At 53.0% G+C, this 27,409-nt stretch overlaps 10 protein-coding genes across 10 annotated transcripts; 2 read left to right on the plus strand and 8 right to left on the minus strand.

Annotated features, from left to right (window-relative positions):
- Nucleotides 1–432: 432 nt before the first annotated feature.
- Nucleotides 433–5,663, minus strand: CPAR01_05636 (uncharacterized protein; the record flags this gene model as incomplete). Its single annotated transcript, XM_060489912.1, has 4 exons — nt 433–786; nt 839–5,071; nt 5,137–5,508; nt 5,577–5,663. The coding sequence occupies 4 exons, from the start codon at nt 5,661–5,663 to the stop codon at nt 433–435; spliced, it is 5,046 nt and encodes a 1,681-aa protein (XP_060351378.1).
- Nucleotides 5,664–5,671: 8 nt separating this feature from the next.
- Nucleotides 5,672–6,034, minus strand: CPAR01_05637 (uncharacterized protein; the record flags this gene model as incomplete). Its single annotated transcript, XM_060489913.1, has 2 exons — nt 5,672–5,852; nt 5,916–6,034. Coding segments are annotated over 2 exons (300 nt in total), but the record flags the coding sequence as incomplete, so codon positions are not given.
- An 824-nt stretch (nt 6,035–6,858) lies between these two features.
- On the minus strand, nt 6,859–8,121 carry CPAR01_05638 (uncharacterized protein; the record flags this gene model as incomplete). Its single annotated transcript, XM_060489914.1, has 5 exons — nt 6,859–7,019; nt 7,078–7,091; nt 7,157–7,681; nt 7,832–7,914; nt 7,969–8,121. 5 exons carry the CDS (start codon nt 8,119–8,121, stop codon nt 6,859–6,861), a joined length of 936 nt encoding a protein of 311 aa, XP_060351380.1.
- Nucleotides 8,122–8,660: 539 nt separating this feature from the next.
- Nucleotides 8,661–9,529, minus strand: CPAR01_05639 (uncharacterized protein; the record flags this gene model as incomplete). Its single annotated transcript, XM_060489915.1, has 2 exons — nt 8,661–9,098; nt 9,158–9,529. 2 exons carry the CDS (start codon nt 9,527–9,529, stop codon nt 8,661–8,663), a joined length of 810 nt encoding a protein of 269 aa, XP_060351381.1.
- A 72-nt stretch (nt 9,530–9,601) lies between these two features.
- CPAR01_05640 (uncharacterized protein) lies at nt 9,602–10,132 on the minus strand (the record flags this gene model as incomplete). Its single annotated transcript, XM_060489916.1, has 1 exon — nt 9,602–10,132. The coding sequence occupies one exon, from the start codon at nt 10,130–10,132 to the stop codon at nt 9,602–9,604; it is 531 nt and encodes a 176-aa protein (XP_060351382.1).
- A 941-nt stretch (nt 10,133–11,073) lies between these two features.
- CPAR01_05641 (uncharacterized protein) lies at nt 11,074–11,457 on the minus strand (the record flags this gene model as incomplete). The annotated part of the gene is made up of 1 exon (XM_060489917.1): nt 11,074–11,457. The coding sequence occupies one exon, from the start codon at nt 11,455–11,457 to the stop codon at nt 11,074–11,076; it is 384 nt and encodes a 127-aa protein (XP_060351383.1).
- Nucleotides 11,458–15,429: 3,972 nt separating this feature from the next.
- CPAR01_05642 (major facilitator superfamily transporter) lies at nt 15,430–17,370 on the plus strand (the record flags this gene model as incomplete). The annotated part of the gene is made up of 3 exons (XM_060489918.1): nt 15,430–15,490; nt 15,647–16,006; nt 16,106–17,370. 3 exons carry the CDS (start codon nt 15,430–15,432, stop codon nt 17,368–17,370), a joined length of 1,686 nt encoding a protein of 561 aa, XP_060351384.1.
- Nucleotides 17,371–19,278: 1,908 nt separating this feature from the next.
- Nucleotides 19,279–20,915, minus strand: CPAR01_05643 (uncharacterized protein; the record flags this gene model as incomplete). Its single annotated transcript, XM_060489919.1, has 8 exons — nt 19,279–19,843; nt 19,927–20,036; nt 20,108–20,267; nt 20,349–20,371; nt 20,431–20,501; nt 20,558–20,594; nt 20,662–20,687; nt 20,765–20,915. 8 exons carry the CDS (start codon nt 20,913–20,915, stop codon nt 19,279–19,281), a joined length of 1,143 nt encoding a protein of 380 aa, XP_060351385.1.
- Nucleotides 20,916–23,073: 2,158 nt separating this feature from the next.
- CPAR01_05644 (FAD binding domain-containing protein) lies at nt 23,074–25,007 on the plus strand (the record flags this gene model as incomplete). Its single annotated transcript, XM_060489920.1, has 2 exons — nt 23,074–23,366; nt 23,558–25,007. 2 exons carry the CDS (start codon nt 23,074–23,076, stop codon nt 25,005–25,007), a joined length of 1,743 nt encoding a protein of 580 aa, XP_060351386.1.
- A 785-nt stretch (nt 25,008–25,792) lies between these two features.
- Nucleotides 25,793–26,926, minus strand: CPAR01_05645 (uncharacterized protein; the record flags this gene model as incomplete). Its single annotated transcript, XM_060489921.1, has 1 exon — nt 25,793–26,926. One exon carries the CDS (start codon nt 26,924–26,926, stop codon nt 25,793–25,795), a length of 1,134 nt encoding a protein of 377 aa, XP_060351387.1.
- Between the last annotated feature and the right edge of the window lie 483 nt (nt 26,927–27,409).

The raw sequence follows: 27,409 nt of genomic DNA on the forward strand, positions 1-27,409 counted from the left end.
AAAGCTTTGGCACATCATTCGTCATCAGAAAGAATCAACGTTAAAAGAACTATCATACAGTTTTGGGCTCGGGCGACAGGCTCGCGATATCCCTGAATCGGTCCAGTAATGGCAAGAGTCTAGCGTAGTGTGTGCACATAGGAAAAATAAGGCACCACCCCCATAGTTTCCCTTCGCGTAACACACTCCATCCGCCTGCCTAACATGCTCATCCATCCAGAGAGCAAAGAAGATACGATTACAGGAAGCCCTTTGGTTATCTCAACGCCATCGTCCGCGTTCGTTGAATTTTAAAGGCGCAGGTGAGTAGACCCCACCAGCCGCCAGATACCTCATGCCGCCGAAAATAATAGACCGGGGATAAAACTGTGTGGCCCTATCATGTAGCCTCGCTAGAGGCACAAAAATCCAACCACGTTCTGGTGTCCTCATCTAGAATCCAAAGCCAGTAGGCTGGGGAGCGAAGCCGTTGGTCTGACCGTAGGGCGCGGGAGGAGCGCCCATACCGCCGGGACCGGCAGTGATCATGAGGCGGTTGCCGCCAAGGATAGGAGTGTTGGTCTCGTCCTTCTCCTGCTCCTTCTCCTTGCTCTTGCGAGCCTCGTTGTCGGCCTTGAGAGCGGCCAAGTCCTTGGTCTGCTGGCACAACATGTTGATCATGTAAGGCATGGCGAAGTCGGTAAGGCCGCTGCGCCAAGAGATCTCCAGGACCAAGTCGGGGCGGATGAGCTCGTAGCAAGCGTAGAGCATGCCGACGTAGCACTCACGGCTACCAATGTCGACGAACTGTGACGTGTTAGTATTCAATGCGTAGTCAAGTAGGATGAGAACAACTTACGTAGCGGAGCAAGTCCTCCACAACATCAGTCTTGCCTGAGATGGCAGCCGTCTCGATGGCATCCTTGAAGAGCTTGTCCTGCTTGGAGAGAGCAATGGACTTCTCCCAGCGCTTGTTCTTACGGTAGATGCTGGCAGCGATCTGGCGGAAGAAGATCAAGTCGTGCTTCTCCAGACGAGAGGCAAGGTCGACGGGGTCGTAGTTGTCGTAGTTCTCCACAGAGTCGCGGAGGGTCTTGTAGTCCTCCTCCTCGATCAACAAGTCGTTGATGGCGTTGTTGACGGTGCGCTTGTTCTGAGTTTGGACGTTGACGAGGAAAGGCTTAATGAGCGGCAGGTTATCGCTCTTCTCGAACATCTTGACAACACGGTTGACGTCAATACGGGCAGTAAGAGACTGGAGGAGGTCGGTGAGCAGGGATGGGTGCTGCTCGAGGTAGAAGTTGATGGCGCGGTAGTAAATCTCCAAGTTGGCCACCTTGACGACGATCTCCTTGAACTGCTGGTGCTCCCATGAGTTCTCAGGGCGCTCAATGACCGCCATAGCAGCGTTGTCGAATTCATCGTAGTGGTAGTAGCAGAAGACCAGCTCGGGCCAGAGGGCCGCCTCTTCGCAAGCACGGATGATCTTGGGCAGATTCATTCTGCTCCAGAAGAGCTTGAGATGCTCCATCAAGCGCTCAGGGTGGTACTTGGACAAGGCAATGCCAAGCTCGGTGAACATACCCATGTGAGCACGCTCAAGGCCAAGTCCCTGCTCCAAGACTCCAATGAGCTCATCGAAGTAGCCGTTGCGCTCGTACTGCTTGACAAGGGTCTGCAATTGCTCGGCGTCAACAATGAGGTTGAGACCGCAGATCTGGGCAAGACGGAACTCCTTCTTCTCAACGCAGGCCTCGTGAACCTGCTTCCAGACTTTGATGTTGTTGGCCTTGCGAGCGCACTCAACTGCAGCCTGGTACTCCTCAAGGTGGACGAGGGTGGTTGCCAGCTTGGCCCAGTTGGAGATGCTGGTGAAGAAGATCTTAGAGGCCTGGTACAGACCTTGCTCATACGCCTTGTCACCAGACTCCTCGATGTTGGCAACGTTGGTACCGCGAAGGAAGTCCTCGAGCTCGCCGAGCTCATCCAGACGAGCGTAGCAGAAGGCGAGGGCAGTGTCGATGGCAGGCTCGCGCAGCGTCTTTCTGGCCATGCGGAGGTACTTGATAAGATCCTGGTCCTTGCCGGCGCGGGCAGCGGTCTCGATAACCTCCTCGTAGTTCTTGGGGTCATCGGCCTTGATGTAGGACTCGATAGAGTCAGTGACGCGCAGGCCATCAAGCTGAGCCTTGGCGACCTTGCTCCAAACCTCGGGCAAATCGACCTCCTCGGCGTAAGCTTGGGCACGGTCGATGCTAACGACGTTCTCTACCAAGACATCAACAGCGGAAGTCTTGTCACCAGTCTTCTTAAAGATCTCGAAGGCCTCCTCGTGGAGACCAACGTCGATACAGGCTGATGCAATGTCCGGCGCGCTGAAGTTGTCCATACGGTGGATGTAGTCCATAACTTTACCCTTGTCGGCCTTGGCAGCGGTGAACAGAAGCAAGTTCTGAAGGTTGGTGTTGTCACTGAAAGGTGACGGCTCGAGAACAATCTTCTCAAGCAGCTCAATGAGCTCAAGAGGAAGATCGCAGGCAAGGAAGGCGGCAACAGCCTCGGAGACCTTGGAGGGATCGGTGGACTCGGGAACCGCGGTGGCGGTCACTTGGTCAATCACGGAACGGCGATGAATGTTGTTCTCGCTGAGGACGAAGGTCCACAGCTCGCGGTCAGCCCGCTCGAGCAGGTATCGAGCTTGGTTGCGGTACATGCCGTTCTCGTTGGTAATGTTGACGAGCTCAAGGTCGTTCTGACCCTTGGAGTAGGCGATGAAGGCTAGGTTGGGGTCACGCTTCTCACAGTATTTACCGACGCTGAGGGTGTCATACTGGTCGTTCTCCTTGAGGAACTTCTCAGGGTTGTTGTTCGAGTCAATATAGATCTTGGCAAGAGCATTGAACACGGCCTGCTGCTGGTTGCCGGCAGCAAGAGTAGCCTCGAGGAAGGGGAGAAGAAGCTTGAGACGGTTGCGAGACTCAACCTCGGACACGAGCTCATCGATGGGGATAGAGGCGGGGTTGACGGTCGACAGCAAGTTCTTGATGATGCTCTCATCGCAGTCAACATCCAACAGACCACCGATGACGGCGGGAGTCCGACTGGGGTTGACACGCTGGACGTAAGTCTCGATGGACTGGAACTGCTGCTGCTGGTACAGGTAGAGAACCAAGTCGTGGACGAAGTTGAATCTGTCGCAGACGATGATAAGAGGCAGCTGCTCCTGAAGTCTGGCTTCCTTGAGGAAGTTCTTGACCTTCTCGGCGTTGTAGTAGTTGCTGTCTCTGCAGATACGCTCAACCTCGTTGAACTGGCCCATCTTGGTAGCAGACTCAATGTACTTGAAGTGAACATCGGGGTCCTCTGAAAGGTTGACAATGCTGCCAAGGTAGTAGAAGAGACCCTCAGCAGTCTTGTACTTCTCGAAGAGATCAATCAGGCGCACGGGACCCAGCAAGTCGGAGTACTTAGTGGCGATCTGGACCACTGCTTGCAGGTTCTGGCGGATGTTGTGCTTGATCATGGCATCCAAGCAGTCCAGAGATTGCTCAACGGACAGCTTGCCAAAGAAGCCGGTCAACCAGTCGATGTTGAAGTTGGGGGTGGCGGCAATGTTGATAACGACACGCTTGACGGCAGCGGGGTCCTCGTAGAGCTCCAATGCCTTTTGGGCCAAACCGGCCTGTTCACAAAGTGTCGCGATGCGAGTCTTATCAAAGTGAGAGAACATGTCATTTCCAAGGATAGCATCGGCAACCTGGGGAGCATTCATCAAGTTCATCTCCAAGAGACGAGTCTGAAGGTGACCCTGGTCAGGTCTGTTATCCTTGAGCGCATCCAGCAAGAAAGCCGTAGCTTGCTGGATCATGCCCTGAGACTGGAAGATGTCGACGACTCTCTCGATATCGACTAGGGAACCGCCCTCGTTGTTAGCCAAGGCTGTGGCGAACTCTGCACCCTTCTCCGGGTTGACACGAACGATGTGCTGGAGGAGTTGGACGTAGTCGGGTTGGTAGTTGGCCTGGGTGGCATAGGGCAGGATCTTCTCGAATTGACCCGTCTCGGCAAAGCCAGCAACAACCTTGTGAGGGATGTTGGCCTTGAGATAAAGAGTGAGGGCCATGTTCAGGTCGTGAGGGCGGACAAGGTCACCGAGTCTCTCGGACGCAGTCAACTTGCCCTCCTTTTGCCATTTCTCCAACAGGTTGAGACGGTTTTGAGCGAGAACGGGCTGTGCAAGCTCAATAGACTCGTGCTCGTTCAGGGCTCCCTTGTCGAGCAAGAGGCCAAAGTATTGCAGGACAAAGGACATTTGACCAGGTTGCTGAGGGAGCGACTTGAATCTCTCGATCGTCTCGGCGGTTCGAAGGAATTGTCGGGGAGAGTTGGCCGCGATCTTGGCAGCATCCATGAACTGACCGCTGTTGAAGAGCTGCTCGAATTGACGAGCATACAGATTATCAGCACCGGGGAGGCCAGCTCGTGATGCCATCTTGATAGCCATATCGGTGTTGGCCGGGTTCTGAAGGAGGTAGGGGATAACGTTGGCGTCGTCGATCGAAACGAAGAGCACTTGACCCTTGCGGTTGATGCCCACAATACCGCGAGACTCATTGTCGGGGCAGGTGGTGAAAATGGTATCGCTGGAAATTCGGTTCATGAAGATGCAGGCGGCGGTCTCGAGGTCGTAGACGTGGATGAATCCGTACTTGGTGACCATGAAAATGACACCGTACTTCTGCGACACCTGCATAGCCACGGGGAAATCGCTGACGGCTTCGGGAGGGAAGAAGATGTCGACGGCCTTCTTCTGGAATACGGGGTTTGACTCGGCGTGGTCGACCTCGACGATGTGAAGCTTCGCGCCAGTAGCGGTTCTCACAGCAAACGTGAAGAGCTTGGTGTCAGCAGGAGCACCCTCCAGGCGCAGCGAGCCGAAGGCCGCAGCGTGACCCTCAATGGCCTGGCTAATGCCACGGTCCTTGGAGTACAGCTGCATAGCGCCAACGACGCGGCCCTGCTGTTGCGAGATACCAACAACCACCATCCACTTGCCCTCGGCGTTGGTTCGGTAGTTGATGATTTGGCAACCCTGGTTGATAGTATTTAGTAGACAGTTCGGTGACATGCGGAGGATACAGGAAGCATTGCACTCACGTTGAGGTTAGCATTGCGCTTGAAGACCTCGACAGGCTGGGCCTGACTGGGGTCGTAGACGTCCCAATGGTAGACTGCTGAATCTGTAACCAGGCCCAAAGTGGTCTCGCTGATCCACTTCCAGTACTGGACGTCCTCGTTCATTGTGGTAGACTTGAGTTTCGCCTTCTTCTCAAGATCGAAGATCTGCAGTGTTCTCGATTGCGCCTTGAGGGCGATGACTTGACGAGTCCAGTGCATGATGGCACTGTCGGCCTTGATGGGGCGCCGTGTGACATTGTTGCCGTTCTTGAGATCGACGATGACAACTTCGGGTTGGGCAGCTTCGTTCTTCTTTTCCCGAATACAGACATAAGAGTCTGACTCGAGTGTCTGGAAGAGAACAAGTCAGTCATGATGATGCCATTGAGCAGGGAGATGGTCGGGCGGTGATGGCTCACGCAGGAGTTGAAGCCGATGGAAGCGTCCTCGACACCGGCAGTCTGAAGCTGGATCAGCTCCTGGAACTTGATCGGTAGTGGCGCCATGACTGGCGTTATGTGTGACAAGAAGCTTCCAGAGACCAAGTTGCGCTCCTTAGCTGGGTGGTGTCAGGTCGCGGATTCGAATCGCGCAGCTGATCGGGTGTCGCGGGATTTCGTGGATACGGCGACGTGGATGTCGTGTATTTGGGAGAGATAGGAGTAGGAGCTGGGGATAGCTTCCTTGCGACCCGACTGAATGCGTACAAGGCAATTAATACAGGGAAACAAAGAGCGGTAAAGAGGAGACGTAAAGACGGGGTAACGATGCACCTCGCAGTGATGACAATCTGCTGGGCAAACGGTGATGGTGGTGTTTTGTTTGGGGCGGCGGTGGTGGTGGTGGTGGGAGGAATGGGAATGGGAAAGATGGGTACGGGATACGTAGTTCGCTTGTGGTGAGGTGGAAGGTTGGAGATTATTTTAGGTGCAGTACCTTACGTTGCCTGTTCGGTTCGTTCCTGCCAGTCCAGTGCCAGGTTGTTGCGCACTGAGCCAGGTGCGCGACGCCTAAAGTCTGTGGTTTGCTGCCAGCTTTCCACCCTCACTGCTTGCCTTGCTGGCCAGGCGTGCCAGGCTTGCTTGCTCCTGCCGGTCTTTGCTGTCTTCAGCCAAGTATCCACCCATCTGGACCGTGCACTTGTCTCTTCAACCTTCACTGGCTGGATGGCCATGGGCCTGTCACGTGGCTATCTTGCTATGGTGTCCGTTTCCAGGTTCCTGACCGGAGGCATGTTTGACCGGATGCGGGATGACATAAGCGACTAATCACCTCCCGTGTCCGGCGACCGACCAGCCTACCTTAGCCCGGGAGCCTTTTTTGGGTCCCGGATCATGAACACATACGCAGTATGGCAAGGTAATGAGTACTGATGTACTAGGCACACAAGGCAAGGGAGTGTGAGAAGTCTGTAGATGTGGTGTTCAGAGTCATGTCACCTACTTCACTGAAAATTACTTGCCCAGATTTCAATCATCTTGCAAGAATTCTGTCACATTCGCAAACTCAACGCAATTCACCATCCGCCCTTTCTTTGCGGAACATCTCGACTCCAGGCTCAATTGATGACTCGTATCTCAAATTGCCATGCCAACTACAAATTTGTCGGCATCTTTATGAATGAACGGTACTTCACAGCAAAATCATGTGCCCGAAACATAGAGCAAACCGAGGTTGGTCAGGACCGTCACTAGACCGGGGTCAGCCACTTCGCGAAAGTTCCGTCGTAGTAAAGCGTTGAGCCTTCACTTTGCCTCCAGCAGGTACGAGGGGATCACTGTAGCGGTAGGTGACAAAGCTCCAAGTGACAGGTGGGAGTGGGCTGCCTGGGATTAGTAGAGTAACAGGATGGCGGGATGCATCTAGTCGATGGTGCTATTAGTGCCTGGTAGATCTTTGAGAATAACGAACTCAACTCACCTGCGATAACCGAGCTAAACTTCGTTTTATTCTCAAGCGTCTGGATCATGTACCACCTAACATCGGCTTTGAAACGTACGCTCTGGCCTGTAAGGCCAAGGCAATGTTTGACGATAATCGACCATTCCTCCGGGTCATCACCATCCCATATGGTGTCAAATTTGGCGGAGCCTGGGCAAAGGTCCACAGGCTCGACTGGGCTGATGTCCGAGTGACGCAACCAAGCTTGACCATTGCCTGCGCAAACATCTGTCTGAACCCCCAAAGGGCGCAAAGTTTACGCCGGGCAAGGAGTTTGTACAGGCTAGTAATGTGCCTTTCGAGCAGCGCTGTTCGGTCCTCTAGCAGCAACTGTCGCAAGTGAAGAGATACTGCGCAGCGGAAACGCTTGATACAGCGAAGACCGAGCTTAAATGACAATTCGCCGGCGTAGATGAGTTCGGTAGTCATGTCGGACGCCGACCGAACACTGGCATGCGGATGTTTAGGGAAGGTTCCCGTCACGAGTAAGCTCATGATGAGGCCAGAGGCATCAGCATCTTCACTTAGAAACTCGTACTCGCGAGGCAGCGGCTGTTCCTTCTTCCAAGGGTCTCGTCCTAGGCTAAAAATGGGAAAGTTACGAAAATTCTGTGCAACGATGGGTTCCGGAATAGAAAAGCGAATCCTCTCCGTAGCTGACGTGAAGTAGATTGTGAGGTGCTCGGCATTATGCGGAAACCAAGATCTTAAGAAACATCAGTTGACACGCGACTAAGGTATTCCGTAGATATGATCGACTTGCAGTAGCCATGAGAGGTGATCAACGTATGTGTTCTCCATATGACTGGGAGACGTCTACGAAGCGAGTCAGACGCGATTTCGATATGGAAACTAGCGGGAGAGACTTACCTTGACGTCAAAAGAAGCTCCGCTGAGCTTCAAAGCCCCTGTATCCGGGCCAACTCTCTCGTACGCGCCGAAGGCCCAGCCGTAGGTCGTCGGGTTTTCAGGTTCTATATCCATATCGTTGATGGTGTTGCTCAATTCACAGGATTGAGGCATGACTGATGTGATGTCTACAGAATCATCGAAAGGCACGAGGGAAAGATGGAAAAACCATAGTGGGATTCATCTTGGGATCTTGGTGATGCTGACATATTCAAAGCTCGGGAGATGTGCATGGGTAGACGGGGTAGAGAAAACGGGGGTTTGGAAGAAGCTAGAAGAGAGGTTTCGGCGGAAGCAAAGTGTGATTCGGGAGAAATGTCTTATATGATGGTGAACTCATTTTACTGGAGGGTTTCGTACCCAATCCTCTATCTGGCAAGTGCATATAAGGACTTTCTTACAATATTCGAGACAAGCTGCCTGGTCATGAAACCTGGGATCTGCGTACCACAAGGCAGCGGCCCGTTTGGATAAATGTCGCGCGTATTCAACGCAGGGCAGCTGCGAACAAAGGTAAGATGGGATGAACGTCCTCTTACGTGGATGCTGCATGTTGCATTCTCAAAGTGCATTGGCATATTCCACTTGACTCTGGAAACGCCGCCAGCGATGTGCGACAATGCGCCAATGCCGAGCCCAGGGGTTGGGTCCGTTTACATGAGCAACCTCCAGGCACCAAGAAGCAGAGCGGCGAAACCGGTACACACTCCCATCAGCCACTGCAGCGTCTGGAACTTGACCTGCTCAAGCTTCTCGCGCAGCGCCGCCACCTCCTGCTCAATCTTTGTTTCCGTCTCCTTGATCTTGAGCTCCTGGCCGACAGCCTCCTCGCGGATGCGACCCTTCTCCAGGTTGAGGTCCAGGCGGACACTGGCCTGCGTCCTGCCGATCTCGTCGCGCAGCCGGGAGCTCAGCTTCGCAATGTCGTTGCCGAGCTTCTCGTGGGACGCGCGCGTCGTGCTCGACTCGGTGCTATCGGCGGACAGGAGTTCGGAGCGTAGCTTGGCAAAGTCGACCTTTTGGGTGTAGGTTGCCTTGGCGGCGTCTTCGCGGAGGACCATGGTTCGGGTGAGGTTCTGTATGCTGCTCTGCTATTAGAAGGGATGAATATTCTAAATAAGGGCGCTGTCGCATGCCTTTCTTGTATTACATCGTTCAGGACCTTCATCGTGGCCTCGGCCTGCACCTCCGTGAAGCCCTCGCTCTTCATCCGCTGGACGAACTTCAAGGTATCAAAGTGGTGGTCTCTTTGCCTCGAAGGAGTCGCATGGAAGGACCTCGTGAGGCCCGGGCTCGCCAGTATCGAGGCGCGCTCGGTCTTGAAGCCATTGCTGCGGCATCTGGATGGTAAATTCGAATCGTGGAAAGCACTGGTTCGGGTGTGCATCCGACGGCGCGAGCTCGGAGGGAGTGCCGAAACAGGCCGTAGGGCTTGGGATGCTGTCGCAGGACCAGTCCAGCTGAGTCTAGGAAGCAGGAACCTCGGAAGGGCGTCTACGGCCATTGCTGTCGGTTTGGCCATCTTGTGTGTATGTGTGATTTTGTTGTATTGGTGTTTGGAGAAGCAATCTCCAATTCCCAATCCCAGGGGAGATTATCTTGGTGCTAGCAGCACGGGCGGGAGATTGGGAATGACTAGCACCCAGTGACGGCATGTCGTTGCAGCTGACCCACTGGGGAGCGCAGCTTGCCGAAGACCGGCCGCGGGTGTCAAACACTTGGAAGGCAGGGGGGCACCGCAAAGGAAGGACCCTTCTTTCCTTTCATTCCCAGTCTTCCTCGTGCCCGCCCATTTGGGTCGTCCAGTCGGGTTGAGTTGATTGGCTGCCTGAGGCACGGACCCTGCCAAAAAATTCTCGCGGCGCACTACAAAACGCGGCCTACGCAGCGCATCTTTGCTCTGTTTTCCTCCTTTCTTCTTCATTATTGAACAACGCAAAATAAAACATTCATGTTCTCGTGAAAACAAATGTCTGTTGAGAGGTTCGCTCTTCTGCTGGACCCAGGACCATCGGACACGGAGATCGAAATGGAGAAGGAAGCGAACAATCTTGGGTGCGGTGCCCCTCGGCCTACGGGCACGTGAGGGGGACCGCAATGATTGAGCGTACATACATTCGCCCATCGTAAATACTCGATGGTCACCCTTGATGAGTAGAATTGCCTGCCTTGTTGTATGGCCCATGTGAAATGCACCGGCTTATCAGGTTTTTCAGATCCTGGAATCTTGTCACATTAAATGCTGGGACAGCTCAAGCTCTGGCTCTGCTGTCGTCCGAGTGCTCAACGCAAGATATAGCATCCGCTCTTTCTTGACTCGAGTGTTGATCTTGTCGCAGAGGCTGCTCGAACCCATCTCTATGATACTCGGTATGGGCTCGCAAAACATCATGGAGATGCTGGACAATCCGCACTAGCCAGCCGGCACTTTACGTTGCTAGCAGACAAGATATGATGCCCATTCTCGGGAATCCATTGTTCCTTCACCGAGACGAGCGTCTCGATCATGTAGGTACCGACTGTCTACCCCTTGTCATCTCGCGGAGACGGGGAGCGTACAACTTGAGGCCCGACCACTACCAAACATATGCAAAAGGCGTCGAGAGGTCCTTTCCTCCATCGCTTATACAGTTTTGAAACAAAAGACGATATCCTGAGTCTCATCGGCGGCAAGTAGCCTGTTACGAGAAGAGGAAACAATGGGAGTCTATATTCGTTTTCGTGTTCAGGTTATTGTCGTTTTTGTCCACCTCTTGCTTTGTCGACATCGCCTTGGATGCCGGCTCGATGGCAAAGATTTGAAAAACTTGCATGCGAGGGAAGAAAATTGGCTTCATCAAAGTTGATGTGAAGATTCGGCAGTAGTTGCTGTGGAAATCTGGTCGGTCAGACGTCTCGTATCAACGAGATAGCGAATCTCAAGTATATATACCTCTAGGCAACGGCCACGAGCAGGTCGCGAGTAGCAGTCTTCGTGGCCTTCAGACCGCGAGAAGCCTTCAATGCGCTGGATCAGCCGAGCGCGTTCAGCAGGCCTGCTTGTGGCCGGTGCAAAATGCCTCGGCCTCAACATCGCCCTTCCAGCACGGCTGCTGATGATCTTCCTATCGCGCTAAACCCCCTCAGCCTCCGTGGCACGGCGCGAAACGGTCTCGGCTGCGACGTGGGCGAGCTCGTTGAGCACGCGCTCGGCCCGGAACGCGGAGCCGCCCCAGGGCGTAGTGGGCGTGGGAGGCGAGGGCCTATGGTGAGGTTGATAGCGAGGTCGTCCTTTGCGAGGGCGAGGGCGTTGGCGGTGATGGTCAGCATGGCGAAGAGTGAGAGGTCCTCCATGAAGGACAGCACGGAGACCTTGTGGGGAGCGCGTCGGCAGATGTTTGAGAGAGGTGGTTCGATGGAGAGGTCATCGGGCTCTAATCGGTTGAGTTTCAGACTCGTTGCGATTCCCATGTCTGTTGATTGTGTGCTCGCTTGGATGTGAACTGCAATGAATGGGAGGAAAGCAATAGAGCTAGATCTAATTATTGTACTTTGAGGTGAGCATTCACAACTTGGCTTCATAGTCAGAGTCTTTGGATCCCGGTGTCTTCGCCATAATCAAAGGTCTTCATCGAGAGATACTTTCGTGGGTTCACAATCTTTGGTGTTGATGAGTTCTGTTCTGGACTTTGGCAGCAAGCTAAACTCGGCAGACGCCCTTACAAATACCAGTGAGGTTTCTTGGTTCTCTCGAACAGAACACAAGAGACTTGCTAATCTTTTTCTCCCTTTTCCATGGGGATACAGACGGCAGTGAAAAGTAGTTCGAGGACATAACCATTGGGAAATCCAGCATAACATTGGACCGAGTACGATAGAGTTCGGAATCCGAGGTGACAGAGAGTCGAGTGACTCAAATCCCAACCATGCAGCGAAACCTCAAGTCTTTCTTTGGCGACAGTAGAAGGCTCTGGTCACAGGTAATAGATCATGGAGGATGTTAGGTCGTGGTTTGGAAGCGACAAGGTTTGTGCTAGGTCGGCCATTGTTATACCGGCTGTTGCGCTCATGAACTTCCTCAACAAGGGCACAGCGGGGAGCAAGGTTTGGGTAAGACGTGTGCATCTAGACATTGCTTCAATAGAATAGTTGCGTCTTGATTACATCGGCAGGTAAACGCTTTCCGAAAGACAGTGTAACGACGCAGTCGATGTAGGGATTGGGCGTTGGTAAGGTCAAATGTACCAAAGCAGTAAGGGGACCCATCACTTGGTGACGAAGGATAGAGACAGGTAATAAAGCAGGGACTGTAGAGTAGGCGATGGGACTCTCATGTTACACATCTACGTTCGACGAAGAGCCAAGCTTATCATCGAGACGAGTCCATGAAATTGCGACTCTTCATTGCTTGGAACTGAAGGGATTCGAGAATCATTTCAACATCTGTTCCACTAAAACTAGATCCTCTTTATCTTCTCAAGCTTCAAGGTGAAGTCTAGGAATAGCACACTCCAATATAGACGAGAACTCTTCCAAGCTCTCGAGAAGATTTGCCTGGGGTTTTGAAGAGTCACCGTCAACGTCCGAAACCCTTGCTTCCCCGCGTTATCCATCTGTCCCACCAACACCCTGGGCCCCTGCCTAGCGGCGCGCGTCCGCCGTCAAGGGGTTCACTGGGGACGAATTATGCTAGGTCCAGATAACGGCTCAGAACATCCATCCATCGACGCAAACCTTTAAACCGTTCAAGATCGGGGCAGCACCCTTGGCCAGTCTTTGGCAAAAACCGCAGAAGATATGTAGGAATCAGTGTTTGAACAATAGTTACCAGATACTCGTTGTGTTGACTCAAGGGAATCATGCCTGGAACGATCCGGGCTCCATTCGTATCTCTTGGTACATACCCTTCTTAACGCGATGCGAGGCTATATTGTTCTTGAGGCTCAAGAAGGGGGCCCTAGGGTCTGTTTCCTGATGGCGCCCCAAGTATGTATGGCCTTTGGGCGGGAGCACGCGGGAGGTTGCTTACCTGTTTACCTGCTTCGGTGCTTCGATGTGTTCATCTAATGTCAGGTAATGGGAAAACAGCCACGACGATAAAGGCAGACTTGGGAGAGTAATGAGACCTTAACATATATCTTGATCGCTTGCTCATTGAATTCCACACTCCTTGTTCTCGGGTCCGCGTCCAGCCCAGAGTCGTGTCCCAGTCTACGAGTTCCAAAGAACACAGACGATGGAACTTGAAAGCCACTCAAGTCGCGGACATATGAATGAGCCTGAAGGCCCATTCACAGCCAGCAATGACGCTAGCCTTCTCATTTAGGTCGCTTGGAAGGACAGAATGTTGTATACTATGCTGCAACGTGATGAGCGGTGAAACACTAGGCTGGGAGACGACTCCATGTGTGATGAACACAGATACTATTTAGGTAACTCTTGCGTCTCTCAAGAGAGCGCGCATAAATCCACTGGTTTTGCTTGTTGATGGGTAATCTGAATCGCTATGGAAGGCGAGGCATGAGCTTCCAGGCCCTGAAAGCCTGTGGCTTTCACATCGTCGCCGGCGAGTATGAAGCATTGTCATTTGGGAAACCGCGTCAACTCGTGAAGGCTGCGCCGTGATGAGCTCAAAAGAACTTGTGGCAGTTTGCCAGTGAACAGGGAAAACGACCCGGTGGTGTCTCAGTCTTAAATCGACTTCGGGGGTGTAAGCACTTTTGATATGGGAAATATTTGGCTGGAGGGGATAAAAGGCGCGTCGCGCTTGGCTGAATGAATACTGAGCACTAAGTACTGGGTAGATGATGGCGTTGATTTCAGGGGAGGGTGTCCGAGAACATGACGATGTCAGACCTAAGCTGTCTAAGGTAAGTTGGATTGAGATTTAGCGCGGTCAATTGCTCGGAAGCTAAATTTGGAGTCAAGGTAGATTGAGATTGCCTGTGGGATGGGGAGTTAGTGAGATTGTGAGCACACCGCCAGTTCTGAGATCTCCAACTCCTCCAAATTGGCAGGTCCAAGAAGGAGGCTCCAAGGTGCGGGCAGTCAACCTAAGCATGTTGGAAGGCAAGGTAGACCCCAGACGGCAGGAGGTTCGGCTCCGGAAATTTACACAAAAGAAAAGTGGCACAATTGCAGACTCGAATTTGAGGCTTTTTTGCTTTACTACCTACCGTGGTTGACCGGCCTGTCGTTGTCCAAGGTAGGCCGGATTCGAGCAGGACAAAAAAAAGGGCAGTCCCGAGCGTCGCACTACTTTTGTCGTGAGACGAGCCTCATTGCTAGTCCATGTCAACTAAGGGACAAGGAGCTTGCGCTAACATCAAGTCGGTCAATTGGTTTTGCTACCTAATGGGTGGTGGAGGCGACTGAGGCGAGCTATGTTATGATGTATGGGTGCTCGAAATGGGGGCGAATTCGAATTGCAGGATGAGATCATCAACTGTGGTGTCGCTAAGTACAGGAGCAAAGTAGGTGTAGGTATCACGGTGCATGACCTCACCTCAAGCGGGCGGCGGCAGCGGCAGGTATTTCAATAACCGCCAAGTGCGACGGTTACACTACGATAAGACTACGGAGTGCACTGACCTGAGTCAAGTTCCCCAGATTAAGTTCCGAATCCGCCATGTCTTGCTCTCTGGTTCGGGGGTCTCAAAGGAATCTCAATGTTTACTTACCCCAAGTTCTGAGGTTTGGACAATAAATACCTATCCACTGAGGACAACTAACTGTACGTGGCCGTGCCGGATGGATCTCCAAGGCTTCACCAACATGACGACACCTCATGCATGGATATCGGGATGATGAACGTGGGGAGGCAAAGAAGGGGATAAGTATTCGTACTGCGTGTGTTAGGATCTTGTTACTGTAAGGATGATGAGATGCTTCTTGCTGCTTGCACGTGTGTGGCCAACGGTCAAGCGCCGATCATGAACCGGTCAGGCGGTGAGGTGCATGCGTTTTGGTGGGGCGGTGTCGCGGGCCGCCAATGCCGTTATTTCTTGCCCGCTGTGCTTGCTGCAGTTGCTGCTGCTAAGGCAAGTCACTACTGCCCTCCACCTGCCTGCGTTACTGCGTATTATGTAGAGGACGGGAATTGCTTGCCTTTCCCAAGCCTCCCCCATTGCCTCCATTGCCCCCCATTTATCACTCCCCAGGCCATTACTTCCCCATTGCCCTGCGATTTGCGGCTTGAGCTGCCCCCCAAGCTTGTAAAGGCCAAGGGCCCCCCCCCCTCAAGGAAGGCCCCAACCTCTCTCCACGACCCCGCAGTAATTAACATGGTGCCAAAATCGTCATCCCGACCCTCTTTCTTCTTTTCCTCCCATACCTTACTCTGCGTACCTTACTCTCTCCAACATTCCAACCTCTGAGAAGAGTAGGAGAAACACCAAGCTATCCAGACAAAGGAGACTCTCACGATATCTACGATACCACACCATGGCTCCATCAAAACGAAAAGACCCCAAAGCATTTCCTACGCGCCAACTGGCCGTTCTCGGTACGCCCATCCCCATCCTCTCTCTTCCAACTTTCCCCTCCGTCTCATTCTCGACAAACTCAGATAAGGAATCTATTCTTCTTATCAGCGCTGTCCAGTGCCATTCAATGGAACACACTGCGACTGTGGGCTAACGCGCGCGTCACAAACATATAGCGATATGTCGATTCTCCGAGCCCATCGCCTTCAATTCTATCTTGGCCTACACCTATAAGATGGTCAAGGATCTCGGCATGGAGGAAGACGCCGGTTTCTACGCAGGTCTTTTGATCTCCGCCTACGCCGTCGCCGAGGCCATCACCTCAATGGGATGGGGAACCCTGTCCGATCGCATTGGTCGCAAACCAGTCGTGCTATTTGGTCTCGTCGGTGTCGCCATCTCGAGTCTGATTTTTGGTTTCGCAAAGACGTATTGGGTTGCCCTACTCGCCCGTTTTGTTGGTGGCGCTCTCAACGGCAACGTTTCCGTCATGCAGACCATGGTGGCAGAAATGGTCAAAAATCCCGACCATGAGCGTGAGTCTCCCTCTTTCTCTCTCTCTATGCCGGTGTAATTATCGGCGCAAATTGCGGCGAACGACAGCGTACTGATTTTTTTTTTTGTTGGGGAAACAGCCAAGGCCTACGCCGTCCAACCCTTCGTATGGACACTGGGCGGCATTATTGGCTCTGCCATGGGCGGTTTCCTCGCCCAACCCGCCGTCTACTACCCTTCGGTCTTCTCTGAGGATGGCATTTTCGGCCGGAATCCCTACTTGCTTCCGAATCTCGTGTCCATGGCAGCAATCTCCCTGGCCGTCTTGCAGGGTGCTTTCTTTTTGGAGGAGACTCTCGAATTCGAGGAGGACGATGACCTCCACAACGGTCGCAATAGCGTCGCCGTGGACGATGATGACGCCGTCGATGAGACCACGCCCCTGCGCCGCGCACCCATCCGGACCTTCAACCCGCGACGTTCCATTTCCACTAGCCATTCGCGACCGCGCTTCGCCGAATCGAGCTTGCCTTTGCCATTCGAGCACGACTTTGACCTCAGGAGATCGTCCTTTGGAACGGTACACTCAATCAAGGTCATCCCCGAAGACCTGCGCCAACACCTCCTGAACTCGCGTGCCCAGGCGACGGGGCAGAAGAAGGTCAAGACGTTCAACAAGACCGTCGTCATGCTTATCATTGCCTTCATCATCTTCTCGTACCACCAGATGGCCGCCGGTACTCTATTGCCCACGTATCTGCTCGACGATCCTTCCGACCTGAAGCATCCGCGCGGACAACTCGATTTCCGGGGCGGTCTGGGATACTCCCTCCACGATGTCGGTGTGTATCTGGCCATCAACGGTGTCCTTGGACTGCTCATCCAGGGTCTTATTTTCCCCATCTTTGTAGAACGCGTCGGTGTTTGGGGCTCCTTCATTTCCATGATTATCGTATACCCAACTGCGTATTTGCTGCTGCCCTTCTTGTCCGCTCTACCTGAAAGCCTCACCGAGGCTGGTATCTGGTTCTCCCTCATCATGCAGAGTTTCTACGGCATCATCATTGGCCCCGTTACCCTGATCCTGATCAAGAACGCGACGCCCACTTCGCAAGCCCTCGGAAAGGTCAATGGCGTAGCCATGTCCGGTGCCTGTCTGGCGAGAACTGTCTCCCCGCCTCTCGTGGGAATCATTTACAGTTTCGCTGGTTCTGCTGCCGCCTGGTTTAGCTGTGCCCTCTTCGCCGTCATCGGACTAATCCAGGTCATCTGGGTGCCCAAGAAGCACATCGACGTGGACCACGTGGAGATTGACAATGCCATTTCGAGACGTTTCTCGGTTACGTCCATGAGGAGAGACAGCATCGAATCAACCCGTGGCCGCCGCCCGAATGGTATTGTTTAGGTGGATTATGACGAAGCTTCGAAATGTCTGCACCTACCGGGGCGAGGGGGAGTTTCCCAACGACCATCCTGATTATTTTGGCTTCTTTGACCCTTCCATCTTTCTCACCATACCTTTGTTGCGTTCAATGGCATTGGCATATGTGCGAAGCTGTGCGACAACATTCCTCATTTAATGAGCCTTGTGGTAACGGTCTATCATGGGGTGTTTTGATGTTCATTTGATCTTTGTTGTTTTTGGTGTTGATATACGCGCTCATGGTCTTATGAAACTATTTTCCAGAATGGAATGCAGGCGTTCTATATATACACGACTCTGCTTATTTTGTTGGACAACATTTACGAATGATTGTTTACTTTGCGGGAGGTAGCCACGCATACGAATTGACTTTATTCCATCTCTCCCGATCCTTCATCCTCTCGAACATGTGTCTACGACCTGTGGAGAACAGACGACGGAACGAACCCTGGCAGCTGTGGAAATCAGATGGTCATCTGGACAAACAACATTGGCAGAATTTCTGACGTACACGGTTGCATTATCCGCGCTAAAGTAAACTCTAAGTAATAACCGCGCAGGTCATAGCTTTGCGATAAGTGTAGCAGCTAGCTAGACTCAGCTCGTGTTAGTGGATTCGGTGTTTGTCCTGCTCGGCTGCAGAAGACATGTGAGAGACCAAGGTAAGATGGTATAAGCTGCGACCTGTCTACCTTACTAAGAGAGACTCTACATCATGACATGTAATCAAACACTAGGCTTTCAAGAATAGTACCGCATAGGCCCTCATACTTGATGTCGAGATGTTGCTCAGTAGGATATTGAAATTTGTGTACCGGAAGACTTCACCCGTATTATCTTCTATGCCTCATTCAGATAAAAACTGACTTACCAAAGCATCACTTTGAAAAGTTCACTATAGTATCGCATAATCTGTTTTCCACCTACTCCATGATGGTCTGTCACCACAAGCCTACTCGGTGCTCTTGCAAAACCTGCAGTCCGTTGTGTCCCGTCACTGCCATCAATCACATCATCAGAGCTGCAAAACTTCCACCATGGACGGTCTGTGACATGAGCAATATATGAGTTAAGACTTATATCCATATGTCCGCATTACTGCATCAAACTTGGCTAATGAAGAAGGAGAGAAGACTCTTGATAAATCAACTTTCTGAGTTTCTGCGAATTTGTACCGTGTTACCTAGTTTGAGTCTATCTTAGTAAGCTTTGAAGAATAAAATGTTTCAAGCTTTGGTACTCTGTGGTCGCTCTTGAGGAGTTGTTATTAAGCATGTTGGTTAATCCCAACTACATTCTTTTCGCAATAGTACCTGTCTATCATCAGCAGGCTTTAATCTACCTAAATGATGGGAAGTTGACGACTCCCCAACTTATAGGTGTATCAGATTGACTTTCTTTTCTCGGTGCAATATTTCACAAAGCAAGGACTTGAATCTTTGGGTATACCAAGGTACGGATGGTCAATGGCATATGCCACCTGCGATACGTGTCTCCGCCTGCGATCGTGGAGGATCGCGATATGGTTGCAACGGAACAGATCAAGGCCTGTTCCCCGTATACGGATCAAGGGATGACCGGGGGCATAAATGGAACCGGGATGCTTCTTTCTTTTTGATGAGATGATATGATTAGCGTTGCCTGCCATACTCAACTCGAGTAATCAGGCAAACACAACACGTCGAAACCTGAGAGCTTGCAAAGGACGTCTTGATCATAGATAACGGTTTCTTGCAAGGTTAGTGTTCCCTCTGATTTCTTTAAAGTCCCTAAAATAATGCAAGAAAGTACGCTTGCTAGTTCGCTCTGAGCACCTTGAAATTCAAAATGGTATCATGTGAAAAAATGCCCTGTGATCTCCCTCCAATCCTCCTCCCTCACATGTTCTCCTCAAACATCCTGCTTCCTCTCCTTATCCGTCGGATCTGTCCACGACTCGGGCTCACTCGGCGTCGCGGCATGCAGCGTCCTCCCCTTGGACACAACGCCGCCCGGATCGAGTATATTCTCCGTACTATCCTCCGGCTTCGTCGTCAAACTCCCGCCACTCACAGACGTCCCGTCCGCGTCCCGGTTGTCGATCCCCGTGCCCAGCGGCTGCATCCCGCTCCTCCTCGTCCCCCAAGTCTGCAGCGCATACTTTGAACTCTTTGGTCTCGAGGCGCCGCCGCCGCCGCCGGTGGTGCTGCCCGCGTTGCGGCTCCGCTCGGCAAAGTACTTCACCATGGGCGCCAGCGTCGGGACGCAGGAGATGATGATGCCGATGCAGGTCTCGACGACGGACCACTGGATCGATTTTGCCGAGTCGAGGTAGTTTACGAGGTTTTTTATGGTTTGGATTCGGATGGCTTGGATTATTGTGACGAAGATGCCGAGGATGAAGAGTGCGAGGAGGACGATTTTTTTGCGGTTTTGGATTTGGGATTTGAGGATTACGGGGAAGGGGAGGAACATTCTGTGTTTTCACAGTCTGTCATCAGCAACAATGTCTCGGGAGGCACATGTATACAACGCGTGGATGATGAATCTGGGACTTACATGATGACGTCAAATACGATGGTCAAGGATGAGAAAGTTAGGTAGAATGTGATTGCGTCTACGCAGTGGCCTTCGTTTGCTGGGATCGATGGATCGTATTGCTTCTCAATCTGGTCGCGTGTTGCCCTGTGTTAGTCGACACATGGCCTCGGTAGAAGGGGGGATGTTGAGAAAGACGTACCGGTGTGCACAGGAAGATGAAGACACACATGAAGGCAATGTGTCCCATCGTACAAGCTACCGCTACGATGATGGTGCCAATCTTGTAGCCGCCGGCCGGGAAGAATCGCAGATAGGAGAACAGCAGGCTCATCTTGAAGCCCCAGATGCCGAGGACGTAGCTGATGGTGCATTGTCAGCTGAGTCCGTACTTATTTGTAGTTCACGTTGTACGCTGCAAGGGTAGTTTGCGAGATACTTACAATGGACCGCCAATGAATTGAAGCTATTGGAATGACAATTAGCAAATGTTGAGTAGATTCCACGGCTTGTACGTCTTCTTACTTTGCCAAAGGGAAGCACATTTTGCGGAGGCATGTCCTCAAGTCTGGTGATCCCCAAGCCCCATTTTGTCTCTACACTTCGGTCAGATTTGAGTCTGGCACTAGCTCAACAAAAGAGGGATTCCTACGTATTACACTGCAGACTGTGTAGCCGCAAGCCCCGAGCTACAAAGCTTTCGTCAGTATTCAAAGAAACTGTCAAAAAGGGAACGAGACTTTGATGTTGACTTACCCAGGAGACGACGATCACCCAGTCATCTAGAGATTCGCTTTGTTAGTCTTTGCCCTGCGCGATAGACCCCTGCCTGGTATCATTCGAGTCCGATCCCACATACCGTAGCCAACAGCCTTGACCAACGTCGTCCGAACATACCACCGCAAACACACCAACAAGAGCGCAATGATGGTAAAAGTCAGGCAAACTGCCGTTATTCGTGGTCCATCGGTCGGTACGTCATCAGACGTATTGTACGTCCAGCCAGTCATGATTGGGTCCAGGAGGTTCGGTTGTCGACGGCAAGGAAACAGCCCAGTAGAAAGGAGGACGGGGGACGGCGAATTATCAAATCTGGGACCACTGACCTTAAAGACAAGTATAGGACAGCCCACACCAGGTATACTCGCACTAGTAAGAGAAGGTAAAGTCCATTTTTTGCTGCTTGCCCTTCTTCTTTCTCCACGTACTCATAAAAGCCCGTCTCCGAACCCAGTAGTGTGGCAGACCCTTGCTGCATCACATTTCGTTGCGGCTGCGGCACTGCATGTGTGAGACGTCGAAATTGCGCGAGTGGCTTGCTGAAGAGATTCGGGCTTTCCAAATTCTCCACATGTGCCGGGGCGGTAATTGACGAATACCCAGTTTCCCCCAGTTCCCCTTCTCTTGTCTCTATCTCGCACCTTACTTTGTAAGGATACGCTAGGCTCACCGGCGCGGCGCCTACGAAGATCAAAGGGAACACCCAGCCGGGCGGGAAGGATGCAGCAGCGTCGTTTCGACGGTGGAATTTGTGTGCGCATTTGCCGCATGCGTAGTCACTAGTCGGCGAAGGCAGAAGCTTAAGCTCGTGGCCACCATGCGGGGACGACAAGTCCTGAGTACTGACGTTATGGCAGGGTGTGACATAGTTTAGCGTCGGCGATGGCTTGTTGGACTATGGCTTTGTTCCTGGAGATCCGGCTTCAAATTCCAAAGAGCTCACCGAACGGCGCGCGTTGTGTCTCACTCATAGAGCCAGACACCACAAATCACACCTTGCCTGGATCTGTGTCTCGACTCTCGAGGGGGCCTGGGGGTGGCCATCTCTCCTCCCTGTTTGTCATCCGCCACCAGAAGTCCAGGCTCCCCCAAGATCTTGTGTCTGTGAGACCCTCGCAATGATGCGAGACTATGCAAAACACACCATCCAAGACACTGCTCGTATCCCTCACGCTCATCTATTTTCAAACTTTCGCCTCGCTTTTCCTGGCCCGCTCAAGGCCTGGGCAAGTGGACGGAACATCTGATCGATGATCGATCAAATCGGTTCCCCAAGAAAGCCCGTGTTCCCGCCCTACTATCCATTGCACGTACGACGATACGACCAGAGAGGGAGGGAAGAATAAATAATTACCCTAGCAAGCTGGGGTTCACAAGCACCGGCAGGGCATAAAAAACGAAATGAACGACAGGGCCGCCTTTTGTGATATCTGATCTTTATAGAGGGCTTTCAACCTGTAGAAACCCCAGTCCTTCGAGATTAAGGTTTCGCGGATGACCCAGGTCCGTCCCGCCCAGGCGTTCACGAGTCAAGCGCGGGCAGGGGTGCCGAGATGCGGCGAGCCCGGCGAGGCAAATCGGGAGGCCGGACCACCCCCGGATGTGGGTCCCCCGCGCCGCGACCCTTGCCCGTTCACTTCAATACCATAAACCACCCCCCGCGCGCGGTTCCCACCGCCAAGATGAGGAAGTGCGGTTTTACACCGTTGGTTCAAGGGTTCGCAGCGGAAACACGGCTTTTGGATTTCTCCATTTGACTAGTTTACCGAGGATTAGGCGGACCGAGGGACAGAGATTTCCCACATCTTACGGAGTACTATATGGTATCCATGGTGCCCGGCTTTACTGCGTATGCCCGCAGTTTGTTGTTGGTTCCAACGACTGGCCCGCCTGCATATTGAGGATGCAAGGTACGAATCGTCAGCAAAAATGAGCCGACCAACGGCAGACGGCACCGGCTTGCGGGGGGGCGCAGCGGTTTACCCCGACGAACCCCCGGAGATCATGTCCAGAATTGTGCAAAACCGCGCAGAAAGTGCTGGTCATTGAGTGGGAATATTGCGCCCTCTTGTATCTTTGCCCGGTGGACAAGACGGCAATACAGATTGAGGCAATTTAGTAAAGGGAAGAAAGAGTCCACTTTGGGCAGCGTCGCATATACAATATCAGAGCATCTGCCTCGTGTGAAACTTTTCCAAAGTGGTTTGTGTCTCTTTTGGCCCCCTCTCACCCCCTCTCCGCCTTTTCGCTCTCGCGACATCGTCCTTCCTCCGCCTCCTTTTCTGAGTTTTTACTGCTCGGACTGTGCAGCGATCTGCGAGGAAGCTAAGAGCCTAGCCTAGAGAAAGCACGTTCCTCTCTCGAAATAACCTTACCCCCATTGCCAAGATGCGCGTCTCGATCCTCGCTTCCTTGGTCCTGGCCGGCGGAAGCGCTTCCGTCGCCGCCAGGTGCTCGGGCCTGGGCAGCTCCTCGACAAACTCGACGACGACGGCGCCTTCGTGCAAGTATCTGCCCGGAGACGCGGGATGGCCCTCTGCGAACACATGGGCGCAGCTCAACGAGACCGTTGGGGGACGTCTGGTCGCTACCGTCCCGCTGGGAAGCGCATGTCACGGCGATGCTTACAACGCGACTGAGTGCGCTCGTCTTCAGGAGGCGTGGCTCTATTCGGAAGTCCAGTGAGTTTGCTATTCTCGCTCTGTCTCTTCTACCTCGTAGCCTTTCTCGCTTGCTTTCTTCCCCCCTTCCGGCTCAAATTCAGCTTGCAGTCACACCTCCCTCTTTGAGGAGTTGCGTGACCCAAACCCGCGTCCTGCGCGTGTGAGAGCTATCATGGACAAGGACTAATGACTCGCGTCCAACTTCGCAGCATGGAGTCCTCCTCCTCGGTTATGGCCCCCCTGTTCGCCAACGCCAGCTGCGACCCTTTCACGGCGCAAGACGTCCCTTGCACCTTGGGTAACTATGTCAGCTACGCAGTGAACGCTTCTGGGCCCGCGGACGTCCAGGCCGTGCTCAAGTTCGCGGATGAAAAGAATGTGCGTTTCATCATCCGCAACACGGGTCACGACTACAACGGCCGGTCGACCGGTGCCGGTGCCCTGGCCATCTGGACCCACTACCTGAAGGGAACCGAGATCGTGGACTGGGATGATGAGCATTACGCCGGCAAGGCCCTCAAGGCTGGCGCGGGCGTGCAAGGCTTCGAGGCCATCGCCGCCGCCAACGAAGCTGGGCTTGCCGTCGTTACGGGAGAGTGTCCTACCGTTGGCATTGCTGGAGGCTATGTTCAAGCCGGCGGCCACTCTGCTCTTAGCACCATCTACGGCCTGGCCGCCGACAACACCCTCTCCTTCGAGGTCGTCACCCCGACGGGAGAGCTCCTCACGGCCTCGAGAGCAGAGAATGAAGACCTGTACTGGGCCCTGAGCGGAGGCGGCGGCGGCAACTACGGCGTCGTCACCTCCATCACCACCCGCGCCCACCCCGACGCCCCCGTCAGCGGTGCCAAGTTCGCCGTCACCGTCGCCGACAACGAGACGCTGTACCAAGTCATTGACGCCTTCCACGCTGCTCTCCCGGCCATCGTCGACTCGGGCGTCATGATCATCTACTTCTTCGGCCCGGGCTTCCTCCAGTCCCCGGCCATGACGGCCTACAACAAGACCCAGGCCGAGGTTGAACAGATCCTCCAGCCCTTCACCGACTCCCTTGCCCAGCTCAACATTACCCTCCAGCCGAACCTCACCTCCTTCGACAGCTACCGCGACCACTACAACAACTACTGGGGCCCCCTTCCCTCCGGCAACATCCAAGTCGGCACCCAACTCTTCGGCGGCCGTCTCCTGCCCCGCGCCGTCCTCCCCGACTTCGGCCCCACCGCGCGGCAGCTGGTCGAGCTGGGCGTCACCTACATCGGCGTCGGCCTCAACGTCTCGCACTTTGGCCACGACGGCGCCGATGAGAGCGCCAAGTTCAACGCCGTCCTGCCCCAGTGGCGCGACTCCATCGTCCAGGTCTCCCTGACCCTCCCCTGGAGCTTCGAGGTGCCCTTTGAGGACATGGTGGCTGAGCAGACGCGCATGACCGAGGTCGTGCAGCCCGTCATCGAGGCGGCTACCCCGGGCGCGGGCGCGTACATTAACGAGGCCGATTTCCAGCAGAAGGATTGGCAGGAGACGTTTTACGGCGTAAACTACGAGGATCTGCTGGGCATCAAGAACAAGTACGACCCCAAGGGTCTGCTGTATAACGTGGCCGCTGTCGGTAGCGAGGCTTGGACTGTGGATAACAATGGACGCATGTGCAAGAGCAGCTAACTTGCTAAGAAAAATGCCTCGCGCAAGATCAAGGTCGCTCAAGCGCCACTAAAACTCTAAATGTATAATGTGTACCTACTTATAGTAATGTGCTATGAACATGACCTTTGTCTACGCGTCGATGATTTCTCATTTTTTTGTTGGATATCAACATAGCTAATTTCATCGACAACACCTGGTGAATTTAACAGCGACCTCTTATAGACGGGCGCGATGGAATATTATGCTAACCAGCGGCCTTGAGTAAAGCATCGGACAATTGCTGTTTCACACACCTTGATAAACCATTTGCTTCCCTAGAATGCTGGAAGAGCTTTGTCGCTCGAAATGTTTATTCGACCATACTACAAAAATGTCTAAATACCAATTTTCAGGGTTGTACCTGTCTATCGGTGGCCTTGATTTTGTCAAAGCAATATCATCTTCCAAGAATATGATTACAGGGATATCTGGACAAGAAAACATCTTGTTTTTGCAGTAAACTCAATGGACCGTCAGCATCTATCAAGCTTGTTGTATTGGTACACCATCTACAACCGGAAATTTGACAACTACTGTAAGTAATTGTTCGGGTTGGTTCCCAATATGATCATTATGAATTTTAATGATCAAGTAATAAGATTTATCTCCTAAACAGGACATTTGTCATGATCAGGCTAAGGTACCAGGGCACATATAATAAGTCAACATTCACACAAGAGCACTAAAGTACACTCGTTCAGCAACCGACCACCATCACAATTCGCTCTCTAACATCCCTCCTCAAACCCAAAAACCCAGAGACCTCAATCAACCAAATCCACCTCAATCTCAACTTCCTCCCCCTCCATGACCCCCTTCCCACTTCTCACAAGCTCCCGATACATAACTCCCTGCAACCTCTCCGCAAACCTCGCCTCCCCATCCACCTCAACCCCCAAATCCCTCCCACAGAAAATCATACTCATGAACACTTTCTTCGCCAACCTCGCCACATCGGCATCGGCATCGTGACTCAGCTCCTGGAGACGGCGTCGCCAGCGCAGCCAGTGGGACATGCTGAACTCGTCGCGTTGGGTTTCTGCGGTGATTTGGTCCGTTGAAGGACCATCGGCCCGCGAGATCGGATCCATTGCCGCGGTGGTAGTAGGATCAAGCCCAGCTGCCGCGGGAGAAGGACAGCAACGCGCGAGGAGGGCATGTGACGCGTGCTCCAACCATACTTCAACCGCAGGTACTAAGTCCCTCGACACAATCTCACGCCTATCCCCGTCTCCCCCCAAAGCCCTCTCAAATACCCAAAACGCAGTCCCAGCAACAGACTCTCCACACAACCCCCTCGCCAACACCCTCGCAGAAAATGCCGCAAGATCCCGACTTTTCCGCGTCGCCGTACCGCTCGGCAAGTCTGCTGCGACGAGCTGCTCCCACGCGAGCTGTAGACTCTGCCCGAATCCATATGACCCCCAACCACCACCACCAGCAATACCCCCGACGATACCATGAAGCCGTCTATAAGCCCCGTCAAACTCCCTCGTCCACGCCAGCAAACCTACAAGACGATCGTGAAACGCGTCGGCTGCGTCGATTACCTGCGCCGTGGACGTGAACATTCCCCAGAGGACATTGAGACCTTGCTGGGCGAGATCGTCTGTCTCTGTTTCTGGATCCATGTTTGCTTCTACCGCATGGCTACCTCTCTCACCTCGCTCCCCTCTTGGACTGTCGTCCGTCTGAGCGACTTCGAGATGGGAGTGAGAGGCGTGAGCGGCGGCTTTGAGAAATTGGAACGCAAAACTCTGGATCGAGGTCAAGATTTCCTGTCGTTCTTTGGCGGTGGACGGTGGAGAGGCCAAGTCTGCGGTGAAGCCTGCGCGCGCCTCGGCTAGGAAGGATGCTGTATTTGGGGTGGCGGAGATGAGGTGCGTGGAGGACGACATTTCTGTTTGCCGTTGTATGTTCTTGAAGTGTTGGTGGCGGCGACTAAAGTTGGTGACTCGAAGAGGGGGGCAAAGGATATTGGGGATGCGTACACAGGGAAGCAAATGTACAAGCTTTTCTTGTATTTGGCGCTCCTTAGGTCGAGAAGAATAGAGAATAAGTATTTTGAAGTTTTCGTCTTCTTAGTAGTACGGACGCAGGAGAGCTTTTGTATAGAAAAGTCGGGATCCCATTTCTGTGGTCTTCAGGCAGCCGTTGGAGTCAGCTCACGTGACATCATAGGCACCAGGCCTCCTTGACTTTTCTCAGAATGATGTATTTAACGTGATAATTCTCATGTTAGGAATTTGACCAAAGGTAGCTCCCGAAATGTTGTTGATATGTAGCTCAGTATCGACTCGATATAGGGCATGTTGTCGTGGTTTTGGATGAGTTAGTCCTGACCAATCATATGACGCTCCACAGGGCCCACTGGATCGGAT

Source organism: Colletotrichum paranaense (assembly GCF_030867605.1).
Source record: "Colletotrichum paranaense strain IMI 384185 chromosome Unknown Scaffold_4.1, whole genome shotgun sequence".
NCBI lineage: Eukaryota > Fungi > Ascomycota > Sordariomycetes > Glomerellales > Glomerellaceae > Colletotrichum > Colletotrichum paranaense.